Source organism: Centroberyx gerrardi, chromosome 13 (genome assembly GCF_048128805.1).
Source record: "Centroberyx gerrardi isolate f3 chromosome 13, fCenGer3.hap1.cur.20231027, whole genome shotgun sequence".
NCBI classification, from domain to species: Eukaryota; Metazoa; Chordata; class Actinopteri; order Beryciformes; family Berycidae; genus Centroberyx; species Centroberyx gerrardi.
In genome coordinates this window covers 10,361,747-10,383,146 of record NC_136009.1, presented here as the reverse complement: position 1 = coordinate 10,383,146, position 21,400 = coordinate 10,361,747, and the positions used below count along the sequence as shown (strand labels likewise).

Sequence of the window (21,400 nt, the reverse complement as noted above, 5' to 3'; positions counted from 1 at the left end):
ATATATTTCGTCTGTTTATTTGGATGGAATACTATTCCATGTGGAGTGTACTGCTTAGAGGCCGTCCCGACTCTAAACATCTTGCAGAACCTCACTTAGTTGCATAATCACAACAGAACTTGAATGTACCTCCATTAGGCTATTCGAATCCCTCAGTGCCAGCGCCAGTGGTAAGCGCTCCTAAAACCCAAACAAACATCAATAGCCACTTTATTAAGAGGTGAGTAGTCGTGTGAAGCTGTAATCTTGCTGTGAATGTTGTGACATTAGTTATACATTTGAGTCATACTTTATCAAGACTATCTTGCTCAAGAGAAGGTACATGGCATCGTCATTAAATACAACAGCTAGTCAGTTAGCTCGCTAGGGCTAGCAGGCTGATGAATGTGTGGTGCCGCTGCTAAGGTAGCCATTTTGAAACTGTGTTGTTCCAACGAAGCCAGGTCTGTTTACCTCTATTGTAGAATTGTGACAGCTGTTTATATAGACAGTTTTACCGACTATGGGTATATGCACCGAGTTTTTGCATGGATAAGCCTTTCAACCTTGCTAATTCGTTTTAACTAGCTATCATTTTTCGTGGGCTAGTTACCAAGCTATGTAACGCTAGCTATTAGCTAACAATTGCTATGCTAACGTTAGAGTTAGCAGCAACGTTGAGCAGAGTTCAGGCTGATCTGATAACGTTAACGCTACAGAGCTTTGTAACGTTGATTAGCTAGCAACCATTACAACTAGTGTGCTACCTAAACAATATTGGCTCATTTGAATTCGCATTCCTCAGCCAGTTTGGTAAAACGTGAATTTATGTTTACTTGGTCTTCTGCAGTGTTTGTGGATTGTACTCATTGTTAATGTCGCGCACATTTGGGTTCCCCACACACTACGTTAACGTTAGCCCGCTTGCTACAGTTCAACTCTGACAGACTGTAGAGTAATACTTCAAATAAGCGATGCCATCATGCAACTCGGCATTACTTCAAACTCAACTAAATGTGTGTGCAACGCATTGTAGCCAGTGTCTGAGGCAAACTCATTGATGTTGAGTTCTTACGTAATGGGCTACTTCAGTGGGAGTAAGTTAACATATCCTTTGAAGGTCTGTCTTTGTGAATAAAGGGTTAATGTGTAAACATTTACGTAGTGCTTTGCAACTGATGTAAACTGAGGACTCAGTTGTTTAATTGAATGGGCAGGCAGACCGATTTGTCATATATGTTTTAAGAAGGTGCTGAGCTGAAGAATCGTTACTCTAGTGTGATTGTCACTTCAGTGTCATGCAGCATTACACACACTCTCAGGGCAGCCTGTTTAGATGTGCAGCAGTCAGGGGAGAAGTAGTGAGGAAGAAGTGTTCATGTCCAAGTTATTTTTACACTGGTATGAATATTTGATTTAAAAAAGCCGACACAATTTTATAAAAGGAGCCATCTCTCAGCATGAAGTGGTTCTAAGATCCCTGAGTCATCATGTTTTCCCCTCATTCCTCTCAAAATGTATTTGAAGCATCAAACGCTGTTTCTTTCAAAGTATTGACTGTCTCTTGAATTGGAAGCTATTTTAGGCTTTAATATAGGTATTCAGTGAAGGAGGAGTGTTTCATAATGCCTGATATACCAATAAGCCCTGTGTAGCAACTTAGCTGTGCTCTCCTAAAGAAATATGGGGGAAATTATTATCAGTTAAAGCTGTGTTTCTGTGTATGGACGGCTAATTTAGGTCTGTGTTTATTTTTGAGCCATATGCTGTGATGTTAATTTCTCTGAATAATGGCTAATACTGTCTTCTTTTTTCTGCAGGTCCTGTCTGTTCCTGTGCAGATACCCATGAACCCTCAGCAAGAGAAAAGAAAACAATTGGCATAGCTGCACTGAAGCTTCCCCTTGTGTTAGGAAAAACTCATCCTGGAAGGAAAGGAAATATCCAATTGACAGATTTTGGGCCCACGCTATTTTTCAATCCTTTTTTTGGTCAAAGAAAAAGAAGTTGATTGTATTGTCTTTATTGAGGCTTTCCTTATGGAAAAGATTATTTTTGGTTATTCTTAAAGGACTCTCATGCATTCAATGACACTGAAGATATTTGGCTTGTGGCGGATTTCTGTTCAGCTGTCAGAGTTCGCATATCTATGAAATCTGAACTATTCTCCACTTCTGCTTCAATCAGACGACCCCAGATAATCCAATGGACATTTAACAAACGTGAATGTAAAACATATGAAGACAACAACGGCATTATAATGCATCGTCCCGCAGCATCCCAGTTTCACTAACTTAGACTGAAGATGACGGCAATGTAACATTGGGTTTTACTTCCTTCACTGTCATGTGACTTTGAAACCTGGAGCGTTATTTTCTTCAAACTCAGACAGTCTTTTCACCAGTTTAATGAGGTGAGCGGTGGTTTTCAGTGATCTCCATTGCAAATAAAAGACTGTCTCAGAACTTCTTTCTTTTTTCTGCATGCATTTCGGTCGAACTTACAATGATTCGGTAGAAGGTGAGTCGAAGTAAAAAACATACTGGCGCACAGTGTGGCAGGAGAAGACGTGGAATCTCTTTCCCCCCCGTCTGGTGTCATAGTGGAACTGCCACACGGACTGCTATCCATACTCCAGTGCAGACTTCTTCCACAGACTACTTACTTGTATTAATAATAGACAACCTGGCTCTGCCTCACCAGTTGGACAAATCACCTGTCAATCAATTCAGCTTGCCAATCAGCACACAGACCAATCAGGTTTTGTGTCTCAGCCCAAAACAAAAAGAGCAAATGATTCAAATAAGTTGGTGAAGAATTCAGTCTGCTTGAGTAAAGTCACCCGGACAAGTTGGTGGGAACAGTAGCACTCATAAAAATCCACCGGTGACGTCCCTGCTCAGGAGCTGCTTGGGAATCCAGTTCAAAAAGCGACACCTGTCCCTCTCAGAAAATCAGCTTCCTGCTTGCCCAGCTCTCTGGATCACCATTCCAGATCATTCCTGCAACCTTTTGACCCGTCTCCCAGTGTTTCACCCTGGACGAGGGGATCTGCCTCTGGGGAAAGGGGCTGTGCTGTCCTGGCGGAGGTGGAGAAGGGGTTGGCAGTGTGGTGCTCCCCGTCTGTCAGTGCACGCACTCTGTGATCAGCGCCAGCGGGCCTGAGGAACCAAGCCCAGCCGGACCGAGAGAGGAGGCAGAGGACTTCAGAGCCACAGACTCTGGGGTAATGATAACGTTTCACCTGACTGACTCAGCTCAGACAGACAAATGTTTATGGATGTACACGCACACAATAGTCGTGAAAGTAATCGCTTTGGTACGCTGCATTGCCAGCAATTTGCGATCATTTTATGGGTAGCTGGTGTTTATTTCCCACTTAATACACACACACACACATACACACACACACACAATGTAGTCTTTTTCTTTTCTGAGTCATACTTCCTTAGAAAGTTAGGCTAAGTCCAATAAGCATTTATTTTGAAGACGCTTTGTACTGCACTCCACCTGAGTCTTGGGTGACTGCCACCGTAGTTGACGTGCGAGATGATGAGAATTTGACTCGCTGCACAATGAGCTATATAAATTTATCACATACACATGCTGCATAAAAACACTGGTATTATACTGCACAAGATATTTTCCATCCAGGCTGTCATCCAGCCATCAGCCTCATAGGCACAGCTGCAGCAAGTCTAGCTTTGTTGTTTTTCTGCTAAGAATAGGACGCTTTTTGGCTTGTCTTGCGGGAGACTTTTATGCAGTGTTTTCTAAATAACCGATGGAAGGCAAAATGCTTTGTATGTTCAAGTTAGATTTTGAGGGCATGAAATGCAGTTGATTTGTGTTTCTCAGATTCATGTTTCTATGCCTGATATTTGTACAGAATCTGTATATTGAAAATGTCATTCATTCTCCACATTTCTTTTGTTAGATCCTGGCCATGAGGTTTGACGCCTCGATCCACTGACCGGAAACACTGGACCTAAATGGCGCAGCATGACTTTGTCCCTGCCTGGCTTAACTTCTCCACGCCCCAGCCTGCCAAGGTGTGTGTTTATGTGTGTGTGTGCATGCGTGACGGTGTATGTGAGTGGGTAAGAGAGAAAAACAGAGGGAGCGAAAGAGACGGAGCTTGAAAGTATGCCTGTCAGAGCAACTGCATTGGCACCCATTTCTTGTGTCTGTCCGTGCATGTGTGTGTCTCTGTACACCTGTGTGCGTGTGTGTGTGTGTGCGTGTGTGTGCGTGTGTGTGTGTGTGTGTGTGTGTGTGTGTGTAGTCAGGGACGAGTCACCCTCAGGGAGAGACAGTGCAGTCGGTGCACGGTTCAGTGGAGGGTCACAGTCATTGTGTGTCCTCTTGGAAAAGACTGATAATAGAAGAAAGCAAACAACTTTAAGTAGCTTCTAATGATAACTCAAGGTAGTAGTGACGAGGTTTTAGGTCTTCAGGGTCTAAGCTGCGTTTGTTTTTCAGATGCTCCTCCATGTGAGCTAAAATTAAATTTGTTGTTGTTTTTAGTTGTGTTCTTGGAAACGCACCTTATCTTCTGAACATGTGTCAGTTCTGTTCACACATGACTATTAGAAGAATTGAAAGTAAAATTGGGGGTGGGGGGGTGCAGATGGAAAAAGGCAGATGTTGGATGAAGAAGAAGAATTGGTTTGATGTTGGCTTGCCTTGTTAAGAATGTGTTTGGCTGTTTGACTTTCCTGCTAAATGAGATCAGTCAGTGTCTCCCCCAGCCAAAGCTCAGTGTAATCTGTGAGTCAGGACGTTGCCCAGCTGAGTGGCCTGTCTGTAAATCAAGAGTCAAAACCAAGAAGCAAATGCATAGTCACTGTCCTGCTGACAAATGACTTCACTTCAATGTCATTTATCCTCAGGGTTTAGAGCACATACTGTCGCTAAGCTTAGAGCTACATTCTCTCTCTAGTTTATTTGTATATTATTAAATCAATTGTTTTGTATTGTCTTTGGAAGTGAAAGACAAACCCCTGAGATGGTGTTTGAAGGGATGGGCTGAAAAATGCATGCTAATTTGATATTTGAACCTCAGTTGAAGAGCAGTATGTGATCCAAATGGAATTGAGCATTTGAGACTACTAAGAAATAGGTTTACTGGGTGTTTCTGATCCCAGTGGCTCCCATGGCAGCAACTTTTCCTGCAAGCCCCATAAAACATTAAGCAAAAGAGTTTTTAGTTCCTTTTCTGCTGCTTCTCTCAGTTCACTCTTGGTCCCCAAAGGATGGATCCCCAAATTGACATTTTCCCTCCAGTTATTCCAGTTCTCTGAGACATTACGAAGATGACAGGTTTGCAGAGTACAGAGAGGTTTTATGCACATCCAAGTTCCTTCGCAAGGGCCAGACAAAAATAAGGAGGGGGAAATTAGAATGTCCTCTTCTCTGAAAGTTGGTTGAAAGGTAATTGTCATTGGGTGTTTTTAATAGTTGAGAGAAAGGGATACACAGGAAAGAGCAGATCCTTCCATATTCTGGATCACCCCAGCCTAGACGAGGCATGTGTGGTCCACGACCCACCGTCTCTGTGCACAGCCCTCGGTCTGTTTTCCCTCGTTGACTGTCATGGTCCCCTTTCTGTCCTCCAGTCCCCTGCCGCCAACCTTGAGAAACAAGGTGAGCCCCACCACCACAGAGACAGCAGAACCGCTGTGAGCCGCCGCCGCCACAACTCCTCTGATGGCTTCTTCAACAACGGGCCCCTGCGTGCTCCAGCAGGTAACCCTGTACAACAGTTATTCCTGTCTGTGTTATTACGGGGTTTGATTGTTTGAAGGGAAGCAACTGTCAGTGAGAAACAAGTGTGCTTGCACTTTTTAGGCGCTCAGTGGGTTTTGCATGATTGGAGTGAGTGACACTATGTTGACTATAAAAACTCCACCTGTTAACACCAAAGTGCGGTGGCAGCACACTGTTGTAACTAAGAGAATCGCTGAACAAAATATTTAATTCCTGCATTGACTTAGCCACTACAGTTACAAAATCACCACGCAACTTCCTGGTGTGTGGATGTTCAGTGCACCAACACAGAGCTGGTTGATCCTTGTTTGACTTCTACCACACTGCCTGGTGTACAAATGCACACTGTATTTCCCTTATGCAGGGCTGTTGGGGATTTGCGCTGCCTAAACAGTGCAGACCGTAATTTCCCTAAGCAGTGTGCATGGCAAACAGTGTTACAAACAAATGCACACATAGAACCTGGCTCTTGTAGAGGTGCTCCTCTGAAGCTAGCCAGTGAAATGCATAGAAAATTAGTTCAATGTTATTGATGTTCAATGTTACACCAGCTGCTCTTATTCAAATGAGGTAAACCTGCTGAGTGGAGGCTTTGTAGTGGGAGTGTCAGGTCAAATGCTGCAAACTGGCCTGATTGGAAGGATTTCAGGAATTGTTTAGTGAGGGGAGCCAATCAAGACCAAGTCCAGTTGTGATGCGTTGACTGGATTTGGTCTGAAACTGCCTGTAAAAAAGGATTGATTTTTGAAAATGCACTAACTTTAAATTTAATCACTCAAACAAAACCAAACGTTAACAATGTCTTCTTTAAACATCTTTGATCATATGTATATAAATAGAAGAAAAGTTGAAAGTTGAGGGCCCCGTACAATTTGACTGTATTGCATGCTGCCAAATCACTATACCTTAGTTTTTTTCTGAAATAGTACTACTGCTTACAAATTGGAATGATGAGATTGATGGAATATGCCTGAAAACAAGTTTTTATAAAGACTGTTATGAAAATCTTACCTTTTTCATGTCTTCTAAAGGTGTAGTGTTGTTGGGGTTTAAAAGCTTTTAAAGTTGCAAACAACCATACAATCAAAGATCACAGTCAAGTTAACAGTGGGAGGAGAGGAGATAAGGAGAACGGTAGCACAAAGCCTTGAGCAATACTAGAGCAGTAGAGCTTAATGTCGGAACGGGTTTGTGAACTAAAACAACCTACCTACCTGCCAAGAATAAGTTTTACCTATGAGCGCCCTACCTATGTTGCCCTACCTGTATTTGACATTGTTGTCATGATAAACGAAATTTCAACACTACATCAACACTGTTCTGAAAGATTGAATTCAATACTGAATTGTATAAGTTCAATACTTTCACCAAATGTGTTCTGCAAGCTGAAATTCAATTGTACCTCCAGAGGGCGTAAACGTGCAGATTGGTATACTTAAAAAAAGAAGAAGGATTGTGATAGACAGAGCAGCAGTCTGGCTCTTGACAGTAGACTGCAACAGTTGGAGTCAAACAGCTGAAACCATTTAACAGTGTCAAATAGTCCACCAGGTGTTGAACTGGATCCCAGTCCAACCTTAACTGGTTGACAAACAGGTGTTAGGAGCCAAATATGGACCTATTTTACTACTACTATTACTACTTTACTACTACTAACTATTTTTTTGTTTTTCTTGTTTTCCCTGGTATTGCCGTAGTATTGCATTTTTAGATATTAAACTTTAGTATTGGTATTGAAATCAAAATTCTGGTGTCGTGACAGGTGTCGTGGCACTAGTATTCAGTGCTATTTTGTGTACAGAATTATGATTTGTGTGAGTAGCTTTAGAGTCTTAATTAAAAATGTGCTCACTCACTCTTGATCTTCATTTATTTCCTTCTTGGTGGCCTCACATCTGCTCTGTCTCCACATTGGAAATAATATCTCTACTAGCCAGGCATCAGAGAAACAGACGTTTAGATGCTGCCACTTTGTTAGCACAGGCAAAGACCAAAGACTGTTTATAACCAAGGCTTTCAGATGTTATCGTCTCAGGAAGCTACCGGCCAGTGTGGCAGGAGACATATTGATTCATCTGTCGAAGACAAATTTAACTGGCATTCGGCGCTTGCCAGGTTAGGCTGTGCATTTCAGACACTGCTTGAGGTGATGTCTGCAGCTTTTCCCCCAAATAAACACACACAACTTCATTATTTTTATGTGAATGTTTTTGTTGTCTCTTTAGGTGACGGATGGCAGCAGCCCTCTCTGCTTCTGAGGCACGACTCGGTGGACTCTGGGGTGGCCAAAGGGGGGCATGGCGGGCTGGCAGGGGGTTCATGTTGGAAGGAAGCGCCCAGCTGGCACGGAGCACCGCGGGGAGCCCAAGACGGTCACCATCACCAGGGACGTCACCCCAAACGGGGAGCGGTCGACAGGGACAGGCAGGGGGGACACCGGCAGCGCAATGGTAACTTCCATCCCCGCAAGGGCGCCCCGTACCAGGACAAGTTCCCCACGGAGGAACGCAAGGACGACAAGCTGAAGTTTGTGGAAGAGGACTTTGTGAGTAGCTAACCCTCCCTGAACTTCCCAAGCATGCCACTGACCTTGACATAGTTCTTGAATGACATAATCCTGTTGAAGGATAAGACACTTCAAGTCTGTGGCAAAGGTATTGAGACTGTCTAGTGAAATTGTTTCTGAATGCAGATTGTCAGCTATGTGTTAAAACTGTTAAAACACACTTGAGAAATATGAATTGAATTTCATGAGTATATGCATCATGAGTATACCAGTTTCTCTCCACTGTCCCAGTACTTCTGCCAGTAATGACATATAAACTGCCTAGATTATTGTAAATGAACATAACTTGAAATTCCAAAATGTGAATGCAAAGGTATTATAAGCTTGCATTCAATCTTTGTCTTTTTAGCCCTCCCTCAACCCTGAAACAACTGGAAAGCCTGGGACCCAGATGCGAGCAGTGGCTCCCCACGCTGGAGTATGGGGTAAGAACTCTCAGTCCAACTTAAGGCTGTCATTCACTTAAAGTCAAATTTGTGAGTAAAATAAAGTGGACAATGAAAAGTTTAAGTCCTATCAAGGGATGCTCCGACAGTCCCTCGTCCCACCAGTTAACCACCTCACCTCCCTGTAACCTTGCCTCACTGCTTGTCCTGGTTGTGTTGCAGAAAACCCCCCTAGCGGCAAACAGATGGTGTCCAAAATGCTGGTTATCAAGAAGGTTTCCAAGGAGGACCCCAGTACGGCCTTCTCTGCAGGGTTCGCCAGTGCAGGCGCCCTGCCCACCAACGGCAGCAAAGCTCCCATAGCAGGCTCCAGCGTCTACAAGAACCTGGTCCCCAAGCCTGCTGTGGCCCCCACCAAGGTAAGGTTTCCTGAGTCGAGTCACAAGTCGAATCAATCAGTTGATTTCAGTTGGAAAACAGAAAGAAAATGTCATTTGCAAGATTAAGCACACTCGAATGGATTAAATAGATACATTTTGGGTCTTGGGCCAGTACCAGTTATGATAGGAATGAGCTTCTTTTGTGACAGAGAGGCATTATCTTTCCTCTCCTCCAGAGCACCCAGTGGAAACCCAGTGGTAGAGAGGTCACCAAGTCTGGCCTTCACATGCCAGGCCGAGATTCAGTCTTCACCAGCCCCGTCTCTACAGCCAAACCCAGCACCCCAGCCAGTGTACCACCACACAACACCCCAAAAGAGGTGAGGATACCAGGAAATGGATAGTAAAATGCATTTTAAACTGTTGTATGACTAATCTATGTTCATAGGCTGTGAAATTGAAAACGCAACGTCAGAAATTAACTGTCAATTCCAGATGGATGACATAACTGCACTAGTAACTGCTGACTGCCACAAATTGGCTCATACATTTTTTATTATTACGGTATACGTTCGACTGCTTTCCTTATTCAGCAATTCAAAATGTATTTTTTTATCAGTTTAGTTTAGTTTATTAGGATCCCCATTAGCTACAGCATTGCAGCAGCTATTCTTCCTGGGGTCCACAGGCAGTTGAAACGATGATAGGCTGATCACCATTAACCTACCACGTTTATCGGGCAATTATGATCAATTGTCGATCGATCAGTGCACCTCTACGAACAATTGTGAATACAGCCAAGAAAGACTAGTGAGGCAAAGTCCTTTATCCACCTCACACCCTTCTCTTTCTTTCTCCTCTCTCTCCCCTTTCCTCTCGTCCCGCTCTCTCTCTCTCTCTCCCTCCCCGTGGCGCTGACATCACAGCAGCACCCTTCCAGCACGACTCCTCCCATCGACATTGCCCCGTCGAGGCTGAAGCTGATGCGTCGCGGTCCGGACCGTAAGAGCGAGTTCCTGCGAGCTCTGAAGGACGAGGGCACCGGAGAGCTGACGACCAGCAGCAGCCCAGGGACGTCGGGGGAGGTAGGGGGCACCGTGGGGGGTTTTCATGAATCATCACACGGGACAGGACAACAGTTTCAGGACAAGTAAAAGATGAGATAATGCTCCAGTTTAGAAAGAATCCCAGAAGGGAATCCTGTCAAAATTCAACCCGCAGAGTCTCTGGAAGTAGAAGTCGGTGTTTGAATTTTGAAAATATGTTGTAGTCCCATAGGAGAGCAGTCTTATTCTTCCTTTGCACATACTACAGGACAACCATGCATGAAATAATGAAAATTTGAACCTCTCAAAGCAATCAATTTCCGAGTTAAGATAAATCCAGTGTTCATCTTCTTTTTGTAATATTTTGAAACAAAAAACTACTCATTACCATTAAGCTCATGTCTATTAAAAGAAGCTGCAAGACATTTTTGGTTCTTTAATGGTATTTGGCTCCAGATCCTCAGGGAATCGGTTTGAATGCCAAAACTAGTATTTCATGTTTCCTCTGTTGTGAATCTCCTTAGGGTGAAAGCAGCACCCCAGAGCCCAAAGCCTACAGCGAGGAAGTCTGCCATGAGAACGGCCTGTCCTACTCCCTCAGTGACTCAGACACTGAACACCTGTCCAGCTCCCTGGAAGCAGAGCACAGGTGAGGCATGGACAACACTTTTACTCTCTCTCTCTCACACACACACACACACACACACACACACACACACACACACACACACACACACAGGCAACTAAGCAGACGATCGCTTTGCCCTTGCAGGTTGCTGAAGGCCATGGGCTGGCAGGAATACCCAGAAAATGATGACAACTTCCTGCCTCTGACAGAGGATGAGCTGAGAGAGTTCCAGACTAAAACTGAACAGGTGAGTCTGACAGGAATATACATAATCTGTCTGTTCATTTTGACTAGATATTGTATCACTGAATTGTTTATTTTGGCTGTTTTTGTGCTTAAATTTTTTTTTGATCCCAAACTAAAACCAACGATTCCCACACTTCCAAAGCGTACATCAGTGTTGATTATCCCTGTTCTTGTGCTTTTTTTCCCCAGCTGAAGAGGAACGGCGTGCAGAGGAATGGGGTTCTCCCGAGGGCGCGGGGTGTGACCCTCCACTTCACCCCCTGGAGGAGTGTGGCGGAGGCGCACGTCGAAGAGGGCTCGGAGTCCGAAACCAGTAGCAGCAGCCAGACCTCCGACGACGACGACTGCATCAAATCCTAACATGGCTTTACGGAACAAAAAAACAACACAACAGCCAACACCACAGCCCAGCAAGCAATCCCCTCTCTTCTCTCATCTTTGTTTTTAGAGCACCATTTCGACTTTTTTTTTTTGTTGTCGTTCTTGCACAAGGGAAAAACCAATCATATCCCAGTGAAGGGGGAGATTCCTGCTCCGCCAGACGTCTTTTTCCCTGCGTTTCCTCCTTCACTGCAGTCCCTGCCCTCTTTGACCCCCCTTCCCCTTCTTCCTTTTTCTTCCTCGCTTTGTGGAACTGAAGTGTTCATCAAGAAAAGAAGGGCAATGAATGCACACACGATTCTGCTTTAAACAGACTAACTCATTTCATTGATGACGCTGATGACACATTAATGATATTAATAAAAATTGGTTCCTGACAAGCTGAGATGTTTCAATATGAATCTGGCTACTGTGGTGTTTTTGTTATTGATCCCTCACTGTTGCAGGCATAGGTTTAATTCTAGTCAGCCAATAAGAGCCTGCTAAGCAGGAAGATAAAATACATTTTTGCAAAGTCACTGGAACTTGAGTAGATAATTCTGAATGTTGGATATCCATACAGCAGCTTCCCTGTGCCAAGACCTGCTCAGGCAGGGTTTCCCACTAAAAATATTCTGGATTTGTGTTCAGTAAAATTGTGATCCCTACCAATTTGAATTTACCCAAGGAGGACAGGAGTGTAGCTGAAAAAGGGCATTTATCTGCAAGTTGTCTGAACTTCAAGCTTGGAATTAAAGCAGAGAAATCAACTGTACACTGTTAACTGAATTTAGCACTTAAGGCACTTGGAATGCAGTCAGTACTGTACTGATTTTCTATTCAATGCCCAAATCTAGGCCTAACTTAGCAATGCATTTCTTCATGGTAGCCATTAAGTACCTTATTCAGGAACAACTTCCTTGATGAATCAGTCAGGCCACCACCATATGCTAAAATTTTAAATACCAAATTGCTATTCACATTTTTTTTTAAAGAGGGGCTCTAGCCCACCAAACTCATGTGGTGGGACAAGTAGTAATCATTTCAGTTTTCACAGCTTGCATGGTTTTGTAAACACCAGCTACTTTAGTTAGTACACCAAGGAAACAAAGATATATCAAATGATAGTCTTTATTGATTTTTTTTTTTACAAGTTAGATATGTGAATAATAACAGGCATACAAAGATAAACACAAGAACAACATATTTACAACTGCCAATGGGTTTAACATCAGTAAGAGCTTGACATGCGACATCTGTCTTGAGGTGGAGATGCAAAAACCAGGAAGGAATCCGGCTTCACTGGCTGCAAGAGAGAAACAACATTCAATTTGTCTGAGGGGATGAACACATCTATCATTTCAGGCATTTGAAAAGCAGCTACGTAGTTATACTGTGATCAACACTGTACATACTGAGCATGGATAGTACACTGCTAACTATTGCAGTGTGGAATACTACAATCAAATCATATTGAAGCCCAAATGCAGATCTGTCTTCCTACTTCTGTTAATTTTGCCACTCTCTGCACAGCAATAAGGTTTCATGTTTGTTTGTATTTCAGTGTCTTTTAGACACAAAAAAAACAGACTTCCCATTGTGGTTCACACATCCCAATAGTTTCCATCTCAAAATGAATGGGTAAAAATCCCCTAATAAAATGATCAGATGCATGCAGCTCACGGAATTGAGAATCGTCTTATTCTCAAGCAGTCAATAAAATCTAATAGTCAGCTTTCTATGCTAGCTCACATCTTGGGTGTTATGCTTTTTAAAGCTAGCACCCAACTGTATATATTGTATACTATTTTCTACATATGCTTTACTTTGAGCATGTGATGCAATTAGAGTGTACGTGACCGTTAAAATCACCAGTACAAATAACTGGTGCATAAAGTGTGTGAGATTAATGGGAGAAGTCACATCACTGGTTCTGTGAGAAAAAGAATAAAAAGGGGAGAAACCCGAGTATTGAGTATAGCGGTATGGTGGCCAGGGCATTCACTGTGTAATCAGGTTGGGAACACACTGAAACACTGGTTCACTTACCTCTCAACTTCCATTTTGTTGGTGTGTCCGGCAGCCTCTCCATTGGTGTCCTTCACGCCGTTAGTATGGGGCTCCTTCACGCCGTTAGTGTGAGGCTCGTCCTGCTTCACCTTCTTGGTCACTCCCTCCTTCACTGGACTCTCCTCCGGTTTCCTCTGAGATACAAGGGAGGGATTTATTCCAATGAGAGTGGAATGATGTTAACCACATGAGATTTGTGTAATTCAATTTTTAATCATTATTCATCTTATGATTTTAGGAAAATGACATCTCATGTATTTGCGTAGTGTCAGATATAGAGGGTTTGCTCTGTGTGGTTGATCATTTAACTTTGAACCATGAAGACATCTTGCTCCCTCACCTTCTTTCTGACCAAGTGTGAGATGTCAGAGACTGGAGCTGTGGAGGCCTGTCCATTGGTAGAACTGACTCCATTGGCTGGTTTGGCAGTAATCTGGATGGAAAATAAACCGAAAAATTCAAAATGGAAAATTAAAAAAAAAGAAAAAATTGCCTATCAATCATTATTTCAGGGTGGGTAACAATATACAGACAAATATTCTACCACTGATTCAAAAACAGATGAATCACCTCACCCATCATGAATATAATCATGAACCTATCATAATCATGAAGCTTATCATCTGTACAATGTTTAACAAGTGTCACAACTTATGAATACCTATTCCTCTCTTACACCATGAAAGCTGCGACTTACCACAGTACTAGTAGAAGCGTCGCCATTTTGAACAGTGGAACCAGGGAAGGCTGAGGAAGTGGAGCCGCCATCCTGACAAATATCATAAATGGAATTAAAACAAAGCTTTTCCATTAGACTTTTACAGAACCAGCCACAGTCCAAGCATCATTGCTGTAATCCCTGATCTCATCTTCCTGAGAAACACCCGTCCCCTGCTCACCAGGACACCCTTCATGGCCTCGGCGTCAATGCTGGCTGTCTTCAGGCCTTCTGTGGCGTCCTCCACCTTCTCCCGGATCTCTGGCAGCAGAGCCTTCAGCTCCTCCATCTCCTTCCTCTCGTCTGGCAGCGCCTCGGGCCCCTCGGCCTTGTCGATCACCTCCTGTAGTTTGTCTGGAAGGCAGAGTAGGCTGTGTTAAGCTACAAAATGGCAAAGACTGACACTGATGTTGCCAACTGCTGCTACCATTACTCAAATCAGGACTGCATCCGTTACACCTGCCAAGGGCAATATCCATATTGTGAACTAGTACTTCACTAATATTGTGGATTTCAAGAGTTGTATACTGCAAATAGAATACATACTTTCCCTTCTTCACTATAGCCGTCAACATTTCCCTCATATCCAACAGCACTAACAATGTGCTAACACAATAGACCTCTTGCTCTATACTGATGAAGTGTTGCATTTTACCTTTTGGTTGCACCCACTTTCCATCAACCTGCCTCGTCTACTTCTACTTCAGTTGACGATTTCCTACATTTCCCAGAAGGCCTTTCGACAACCCCCACAGAACGTGCCTAACCATGCTTGAGCATTTCAGCTGTGGTTTCCATGTGTAGGTGGAGAGAGTAAACCACAATACTGGCCCTATCACAACAAAGTAGACCCAGGTAATATTTTATTCAGTGCCCAGGGTCCCACTTCTCTATATGCATGGCTCAAAAGTGTGAAAATGTGGCTACATAAGTAACCTTAATATGACTTACGCTAAAAAGGCATGGGTGTCAGCAAGTAAACCTGTTCTACCCAAGTGTAAAACCACTAATGACCCAGCCGAGTCTCCCTGCTTACCCAGCCTGCTCTTAATGACAGAGATGGAGCTGTTCAGCTGCTTGATGGCCTGGCTGTACTGGGAGTTGAAGCTGTAGGTCAGGCCAAGCTGGTAGTGAGTTTCAGCAAGCAGGCGGCTATCAGAGTCCAGGTGCTTCAGCTGCAGGGTCAGGCACTCCTGGAAATCCTCCACGGCTTGACTGTAATTACCTGAGGAAAAAAACAAAAAAAACAATCCAGCAACCACTAATAAAACTTAAAAGAAAAAGTTGATAGTAAATTGATCTTGCTGTCTGGAGCTACCCAAAGCAACAAATTTACTCTGAAAATCCAGAACAGCAAAACACTGATGCCTGTGCAGCTGTCAATATAGATATGATTTGTCAGGTACAAAGAAACATGATTATTAGTTTTCAAACATGTCGATGGTCATGTTGAGCATATTCTGTGAGGCAGTGAGTGATTTCCCCATGATTCACGACTTTTGAAAATCCCGTAATGTGAATGAGAATTAACAAGCTCAATAGGATTTATGTACTTGGCATGCCAAAACAAGGTGTGCGTTAATGCAGATGTTTTCAATGTCTGAGACAACGTGCCTCCCTTAAGAAAATATTAATAGTTTTCCAATACCTGATTCAGAAGAAACTTCACCCAGTTTCAGATGAGCCTGGGCAGCCATGAGCTGATCCTCCTTAGTCTCTTTCCTTATAAAAACAAACAAATAAATAAATAGATGCAGGTTGTGTGGAACATCTGGCGCTGTCACACTCCCGATTTCCAGATCCCAACAATCACGGTTAGCAAATATCAGCACCTTTTGTAGATGACTTTAGCCACTTCCAACATCTCCCACGCCAGCTGCAGGTTACCCACTTCCTCATCGTCACTGTCCTGAAAAAGGTGAAAACTGACTGTGAGCACTTAGCACCCGTTGAAACTACATCCAACAACTCCAGCCATGTAATTTGGCTGTGCACTCGAGCTGATTGGTCAAGTACCTTCTCAGCAGTGCCTTCTCCTTCTTGCCCTTCTGCATCACCTTCCTCCTCCGCATCATCGCCTGCTTCTGCGTCACCCTCCATCTCTGCGTCATCACCTCCCTCCTCCTCCTCAGCTGAAACCAAGGGCAGAAACATCCCAGTATTTTAGATAAACTGGACTTTAAGCCATTACACCCATCTGTGTCAATGTGCCATTACAATCAAGGTCAGGACAGTAAAAAAAAAAAAAAAAAAAAGTCACCTTCAGCCTCCTCTGGCTTGCCTTCTGATTCCTCCTGTTTATCTGTTGATTCCTTCTCAACTTCGCCGTTCTCTCCATTTATTTTCTTGTCTTCACCTTCAGTAGAGTTGCTTCCACTGACTTTGCCATTCACCTGTTCCTTTTCAGCTCCCTCTTCCTTAGCTTTGCTCTGCTGCACATCTCCAGCCTCATCCTTTTTTGCATCTCCGTTCTTTTCTGCATCTTCTTTTTTCTTCTCCTCTGCCATGGCATCGTAGACCTGAACCCTCAGCTCATCCCTGGTCTTCTCTGTGGAGGAATTAGAGGTTATAGGTGAGGTGAGCGGTGTAAAGAGGATTTTCCCTGCCACAACTTCTTGGTACAACTAGTGATACTCGGCCCTCAATAGCAAAAACTCAAGCCCAACGGGAAAAGACCACTATGTTGCAAGCGTCAATCTTCCAACAACTAAATGCCCTCACCGTCAATGTTTTCTGTGCTCTCGATGTTGGAGTCTTTGGGCTTCTCCTCCTCTTCCTCCTCAGGCACTCCTTCCAGAGCATTGCCCAGGACCGTATTCTCCATCCTACAATAACAATATCAGTCAGGTCTACAGCCTTTCTAAAGCTTATGAAAAGCACAATGGCCAATATAACAAAGCACAATCCCTTGTATTCTTGTTTCTGTGAAAACAATAACTATTGTGTGACAGACTGATGAGGGGAGGAAAAGAAAAAAGATTCAGACTGATGTTAATGTGCTCACCGTGCCAAGTCCAGCAGCGCTTTACCACACCAGAAGAAAGCCTCTCCACACTCGTCTGCTGTATCTCCATACTTTTTAGCTCTGCAATGAAAAAGGGAAGTGAAGTTTTGCTCAAGTCAGACTGTCACATTTCTTTGAATGCAAACAAATTTTGTGGTGTTCCCTCACAGCCATCTGGTTTTACAGTGCTGCCTTCCTCAGTGGCCCAGGCTGAAGCACTGTACGATACTGAGAAATTGTTCCGTTTCTATACCAAGCGCTGGACTACTCTGCATTTGTGTATATTATGGACATGTTTCTGCATATTTGTGCACATATCCTCCAAACAATTATGTCAGGTTTCCGCCCCACGGTCCGGAGGTAAAATTCCACAGCTTTCCATAACCAAGTTGGGGTACCATGAAATAAAAATGATATTCCTTTGTTAATGTTTTTCAGCTCTGAAAAGTTCTACAGTTTTCAGAGTTTGGTTTCCACTAGGCATATAATAACATAATCCTGTAAAATGACGCATTTGTAAAATTACTCTATATTCCAACTTTCCACAGAATTTATCAAAATCCCCGACTTTCATCAAGAATACACTCAAAATGTCATGATATTCTAAAAAATCCATGGCAGGTGGGAACCCTGTTATGTACATTTGCACAGTTTCCTTGTTATATGATCACATACATACATACATGAGTAAATTGTATAATCCCTGCACATATGCATTTGCATTAGCCTGTAAACCTGAGGGAAACATCGTTGTACCTACAAAGTTTTTGGCAGCAAGCACAAGATTTGTACTCCTCTTTGCTTTTATTGTATATCACTATTGTATTGCTATCAACACCATAGTTTGCGCTTGCCATCACTGTCTACATGCTATAGATGGTTTGACTTTTGACTTTAATTAAACCTAAAAGGCATTCAAAATGAACGGCGTCAACGCACATCTGAATATCTTCTCGATGTTCATTCCCAGTCTAACAGCTCGTGCTGCTGCGGTCTGCCTGGGACGGTAGGAGATAATTACATTATACATTACTGTGTTTTTGACGTGTCCAACAGTTTCTTTGTGTGACAACTCACAGCATGCCGCAGGCCTCCTGCAGGACGTTCACCGCCTCCACCACCTTCCCCATTACCAGGTGCTTCTTGCCGGTACCGATCATCTTGTTTGCCTCTTCCATGTTAACTGAAGCTGGACAAGAAGAAATAATTCATCAACTGAAACTTTCTGACAAAAACAGTTCCGAGCAGGACGCCTAGACAACTTCAGCCTGTAGTTCTTACTTCAAATGCCACTGTTTTCCGAGTTAATTAAAATCACAATAACGTCCTATATTGGCCGCTGCGTTAAGTAATTACATACCTTGAACGTGGAAAAAAAAACAGCCGTTAATGAAAAGTTTTTAAAAAAGCGTTCAGCAGTCGCGTGCACTTGACTTGACCGCTCCTGTCCCACCGCTCAGACACACTGCTCCGTTGTTTCAATTTGGCGCGAAATATGCTACCTTTTCCGGTTGATTTCCGGGTGAGTAAAACAGCGCGGGAGATAGTCTTAAAGGCACAGTACGGAGGAAAAAGGTAAAGAATGGCTGGTTGAAAGGATATACAATAATATTAATAAAAGGAAGAAAGTAGTTGTTTAAAATATATTTAATCCAGTAATCTTCACCTATACAACCCACAGACAGTTGATCTAAATTGTATAGTTTAACAATAACTGGATAAAAGAATAATTTTTGCCTCGAGAAATGATAAAAATCTTGTAAAAACATTTTCATACTATAAATCATACGATGAATGATCCACTGTAGTTATATTCTACCTTTAACTGTTTTTGTTGTTTTGTTTTGTTTTTGTTGGTGAGGGTTGGATGTTCTTGTGAAACAGCGAAGAGCACCAGCTGGGAAAAAGGCCATGGGAAAAAAATATAGATAGGTTGAGAGAGAGAGAGAGAGAGAGAGAGAGAGAGAGAGAGAGAGAGAGAGAGAGAGAGAGAGAGAAAGATGCATTGAGGGTGTGTGTGTATGTGTGTGTGCGCGCTGTCATTTCCTGCTGTGAGGGACAGTGATTGCCGGCCCCCCTGAGCCCCTCCTGCTGAGTCCACTGTTGCTGCCCTGTCAGGACAAGCCTGGACTTGACATCCAATCAAGCTCACACTGAGACCATTACACTTAGCTTCCCCCTCAAATTGTCATCATTTAGAGACACTGCTGTCATAGCACTGAAATTTACCAGTGTGAGACACCACAGCTCCCAGTTTCACCACATGAAAATAGTCTGGTTGGGTATATTTGATTTTATTTTGTTACTACCTGCACAAGCCTATCACTATTCATAAGAAGGTATATAATATGTTTCGTAGCGTGCTGTCGCTTATCACTTGTTCTTTATCTTCTCATTCACTGTCAAAGGGGAAAAGAGTACATTTGCATTTGTTAAAAGACAAATCCTGCAGGTATTTACAGGCATGATGATGACACTACAGACGATGGACACAAGGGCCCTTCAAAACATCCAGTTGCTTTGGAATTGGCGGTGGAGCAGATGCACTAATTATGGGCGAATTGTGAGTCAGGAGATGAGCACGTTTGATCGCCAGCCCACCGCCGTGCTTCTAACAGGAGGTTATTGTGTGTCCCCCTCTTATCTGGCCCTTCATGTGGTGCCCATGGCAACGACATGCAAAGACATCACTCGGCGACGGTGGAGAAAGGTGGAGGGACTGTTTGAGCAGCCTCTGTCTGTCTGTCTAGAGGGGAACGAATACTCAGTCATGTTCTCTGATGGAACAGCAGAGCAGGTTTCCTTCACATATTTGCTAATCGAATGTTGTGATGTTTTGACAACATACAGCTCAATTTCCATGACAAATATTTGTTAGAAATCCACATAAATAATGTCCCTGGTAATGTTTCAGGTAGGACTTTTGTCAGGAATTTGGCAAGGGTCATTAAAGGTTACAAAAAAAGGATAATTCCTTCTAGCTGACTACATCTACCATGAAGTTAGTTTGACATTAAACTCTTGACCAGTTGAAAAACAAGCACGTAATTTGTGATAAGATGCGACCAATTTGGTTCTATGAAACCAACTACACCTCCCCTGCATTGATGATTCACCCTTTTGTTTCTATTTCTATCGCCTCGGGGTGCAGAAGGTGGCACAAGGTTTGATGTCACATGTCTATTAGCCTCAGGTTTGAGGTAGAAATTAGCAAATATATTTTAATGTTTCCTGGTTAGCTGTCAGAGCTTTACACTTGTCCAGAAAAAAAAACCTTTGGGATCAATAGATATAGAAAATAAAAAACAGCCAATAAGGAAAAGGGCAGGGGCATGAATCACATCTAATCAACACAAAACTCCTCCTTGTCCCGAGTCTGACAAGCTGTCACTCATGCCAATGCAACTTTGGTATCAGCAAATATAAAAGATTATAAATCTCAATGCAATTTAGGGATTAATAGATATAGATGATCAAAATGAAGTCAATCATGAAAGGGGGAGGGGCTTAAATTACATTACCAGTCGATAGGGACTTTGGGATCAATAGAGATAGATAATGAAAAGCAGCACAAATTGTGTTCAAATTTCTGGGACGGACTGATGAACCATGAAAAAACAGCTGATTGGGAAAGAGGGAGGGGCTTAAATGACATCTCTAATCAACAGGAATGCTCAGGCCTGGAAAACACAATTTTCAAAATCCATAACTTTTCCCGATTCCCCAGCTTTAGGAAACCTGAAAAACGTTCCTCCACTTCTGTCTGTCTTTGGCCGTCTTCCTCCACTGTACTCCATGCTCTGCTTGTTTTACTGGAGCTAAACAGGGAGCAAAATGTGTATGAATGATTTTCAATGAGCGATGCCTGCCACTGTTTAATACAAAGAGCACGGGTGTATTTCCTTCAGCCCAGTCATTAGGTAAATATAGCAGTTGTGAGGAGGAAGTGAGACTGAAAAATACCTTCAGCAGCCCACAAGTACAAAATGTTGCAACAGTGCACCGCCCTATGCAGTCTGCCCCGCTGCAGATTTAACATAAAAATAGTAAGGTAGTAATTGACATTCCAGGAAACATGGAGGAAGGCGGTCAGCTCATTCCTTTTTTTGTAGCGGCTTCTTAAACAGAACAATAAAACCAGTTGGTAAAGACAAGATGGGACTGCCATGGGTCATTGTTGCAAATAGGAATTTGTTCTGAATCTGTTTGCCCTGTAAAATAAAGGTTATAAAAAAATAGACTACTCTG

General features: G+C 43.0%; 2 protein-coding genes across 3 annotated transcripts; one reads left to right on the top strand and one right to left on the bottom strand.

The window, feature by feature from the left end:
• The first annotated feature begins 143 nt into the window (after positions 1–143).
• gpbp1l1 (GC-rich promoter binding protein 1-like 1) lies at positions 144–11,782 on the top strand. Of its 2 annotated transcripts, none has more exons than XM_071917683.2 (12): positions 144–220; positions 1,800–3,205; positions 3,917–4,031; positions 5,598–5,727; positions 7,974–8,293; positions 8,664–8,739; positions 8,923–9,119; positions 9,317–9,460; positions 10,010–10,165; positions 10,651–10,775; positions 10,899–11,001; positions 11,190–11,782. In XM_071917683.2, the coding sequence occupies exons 3-12, from the start codon at positions 3,972–3,974 to the stop codon at positions 11,358–11,360; spliced, it is 1,482 nt and encodes a 493-aa protein (XP_071773784.2). In that variant the 5' UTR covers positions 144–220; positions 1,800–3,205; positions 3,917–3,971; the 3' UTR covers positions 11,361–11,782. The 2 variants fall into 2 exon arrangements, with proteins under 2 accessions (XP_071773784.2, XP_071773782.2); XM_071917681.2 differs by having other exon boundaries at positions 10,007–10,165.
• A 711-nt stretch (positions 11,783–12,493) lies between these two features.
• Positions 12,494–18,623, bottom strand: LOC139926122 (nuclear autoantigenic sperm protein-like). The gene is made up of 14 exons (XM_071917714.2): positions 18,513–18,623; positions 18,230–18,341; positions 17,153–17,233; positions 16,870–16,973; positions 16,409–16,696; positions 16,165–16,280; positions 15,981–16,057; positions 15,797–15,870; positions 15,185–15,373; positions 14,330–14,502; positions 14,128–14,199; positions 13,771–13,863; positions 13,410–13,564; positions 12,494–12,666 (listed from the first exon to the last, which is right to left on the bottom strand). The coding sequence occupies exons 2-14, from the start codon at positions 18,328–18,330 to the stop codon at positions 12,660–12,662; spliced, it is 1,530 nt and encodes a 509-aa protein (XP_071773815.2). The 5' UTR covers positions 18,331–18,341; positions 18,513–18,623; the 3' UTR covers positions 12,494–12,659.
• Positions 18,624–21,400: the final 2,777 nt, after the last annotated feature.

Coding starts and splice junctions, on each gene's coding strand:
- gpbp1l1 (XM_071917681.2), top strand. CDS start 3,972: ATGGCGCAGCATGACTTTGTCCCTGCCTGGCTTAACTTCTCCACGCCC. Junction 4,032..5,597: donor CCACGCCCCAGCCTGCCAAG/GTGTGTGTTTAT, acceptor TCTGTCCTCCAG/TCCCCTGCCGCCAACCTTGA. Junction 10,776..10,898: donor TCCCTGGAAGCAGAGCACAG/GTGAGGCATGGA, acceptor TTGCCCTTGCAG/GTTGCTGAAGGCCATGGGCT.
- LOC139926122 (XM_071917714.2), bottom strand. CDS start 18,330: ATGGAAGAGGCAAACAAGATGATCGGTACCGGCAAGAAGCACCTGGTA. Junction 17,234..18,229: donor CAGGAGGCCTGCGGCATGCT/GTGAGTTGTCAC, acceptor TTTTCATTGCAG/AGCTAAAAAGTATGGAGATA. Junction 14,200..14,329: donor AGGCCATGAAGGGTGTCCTG/GTGAGCAGGGGA, acceptor GATATTTGTCAG/GATGGCGGCTCCACTTCCTC.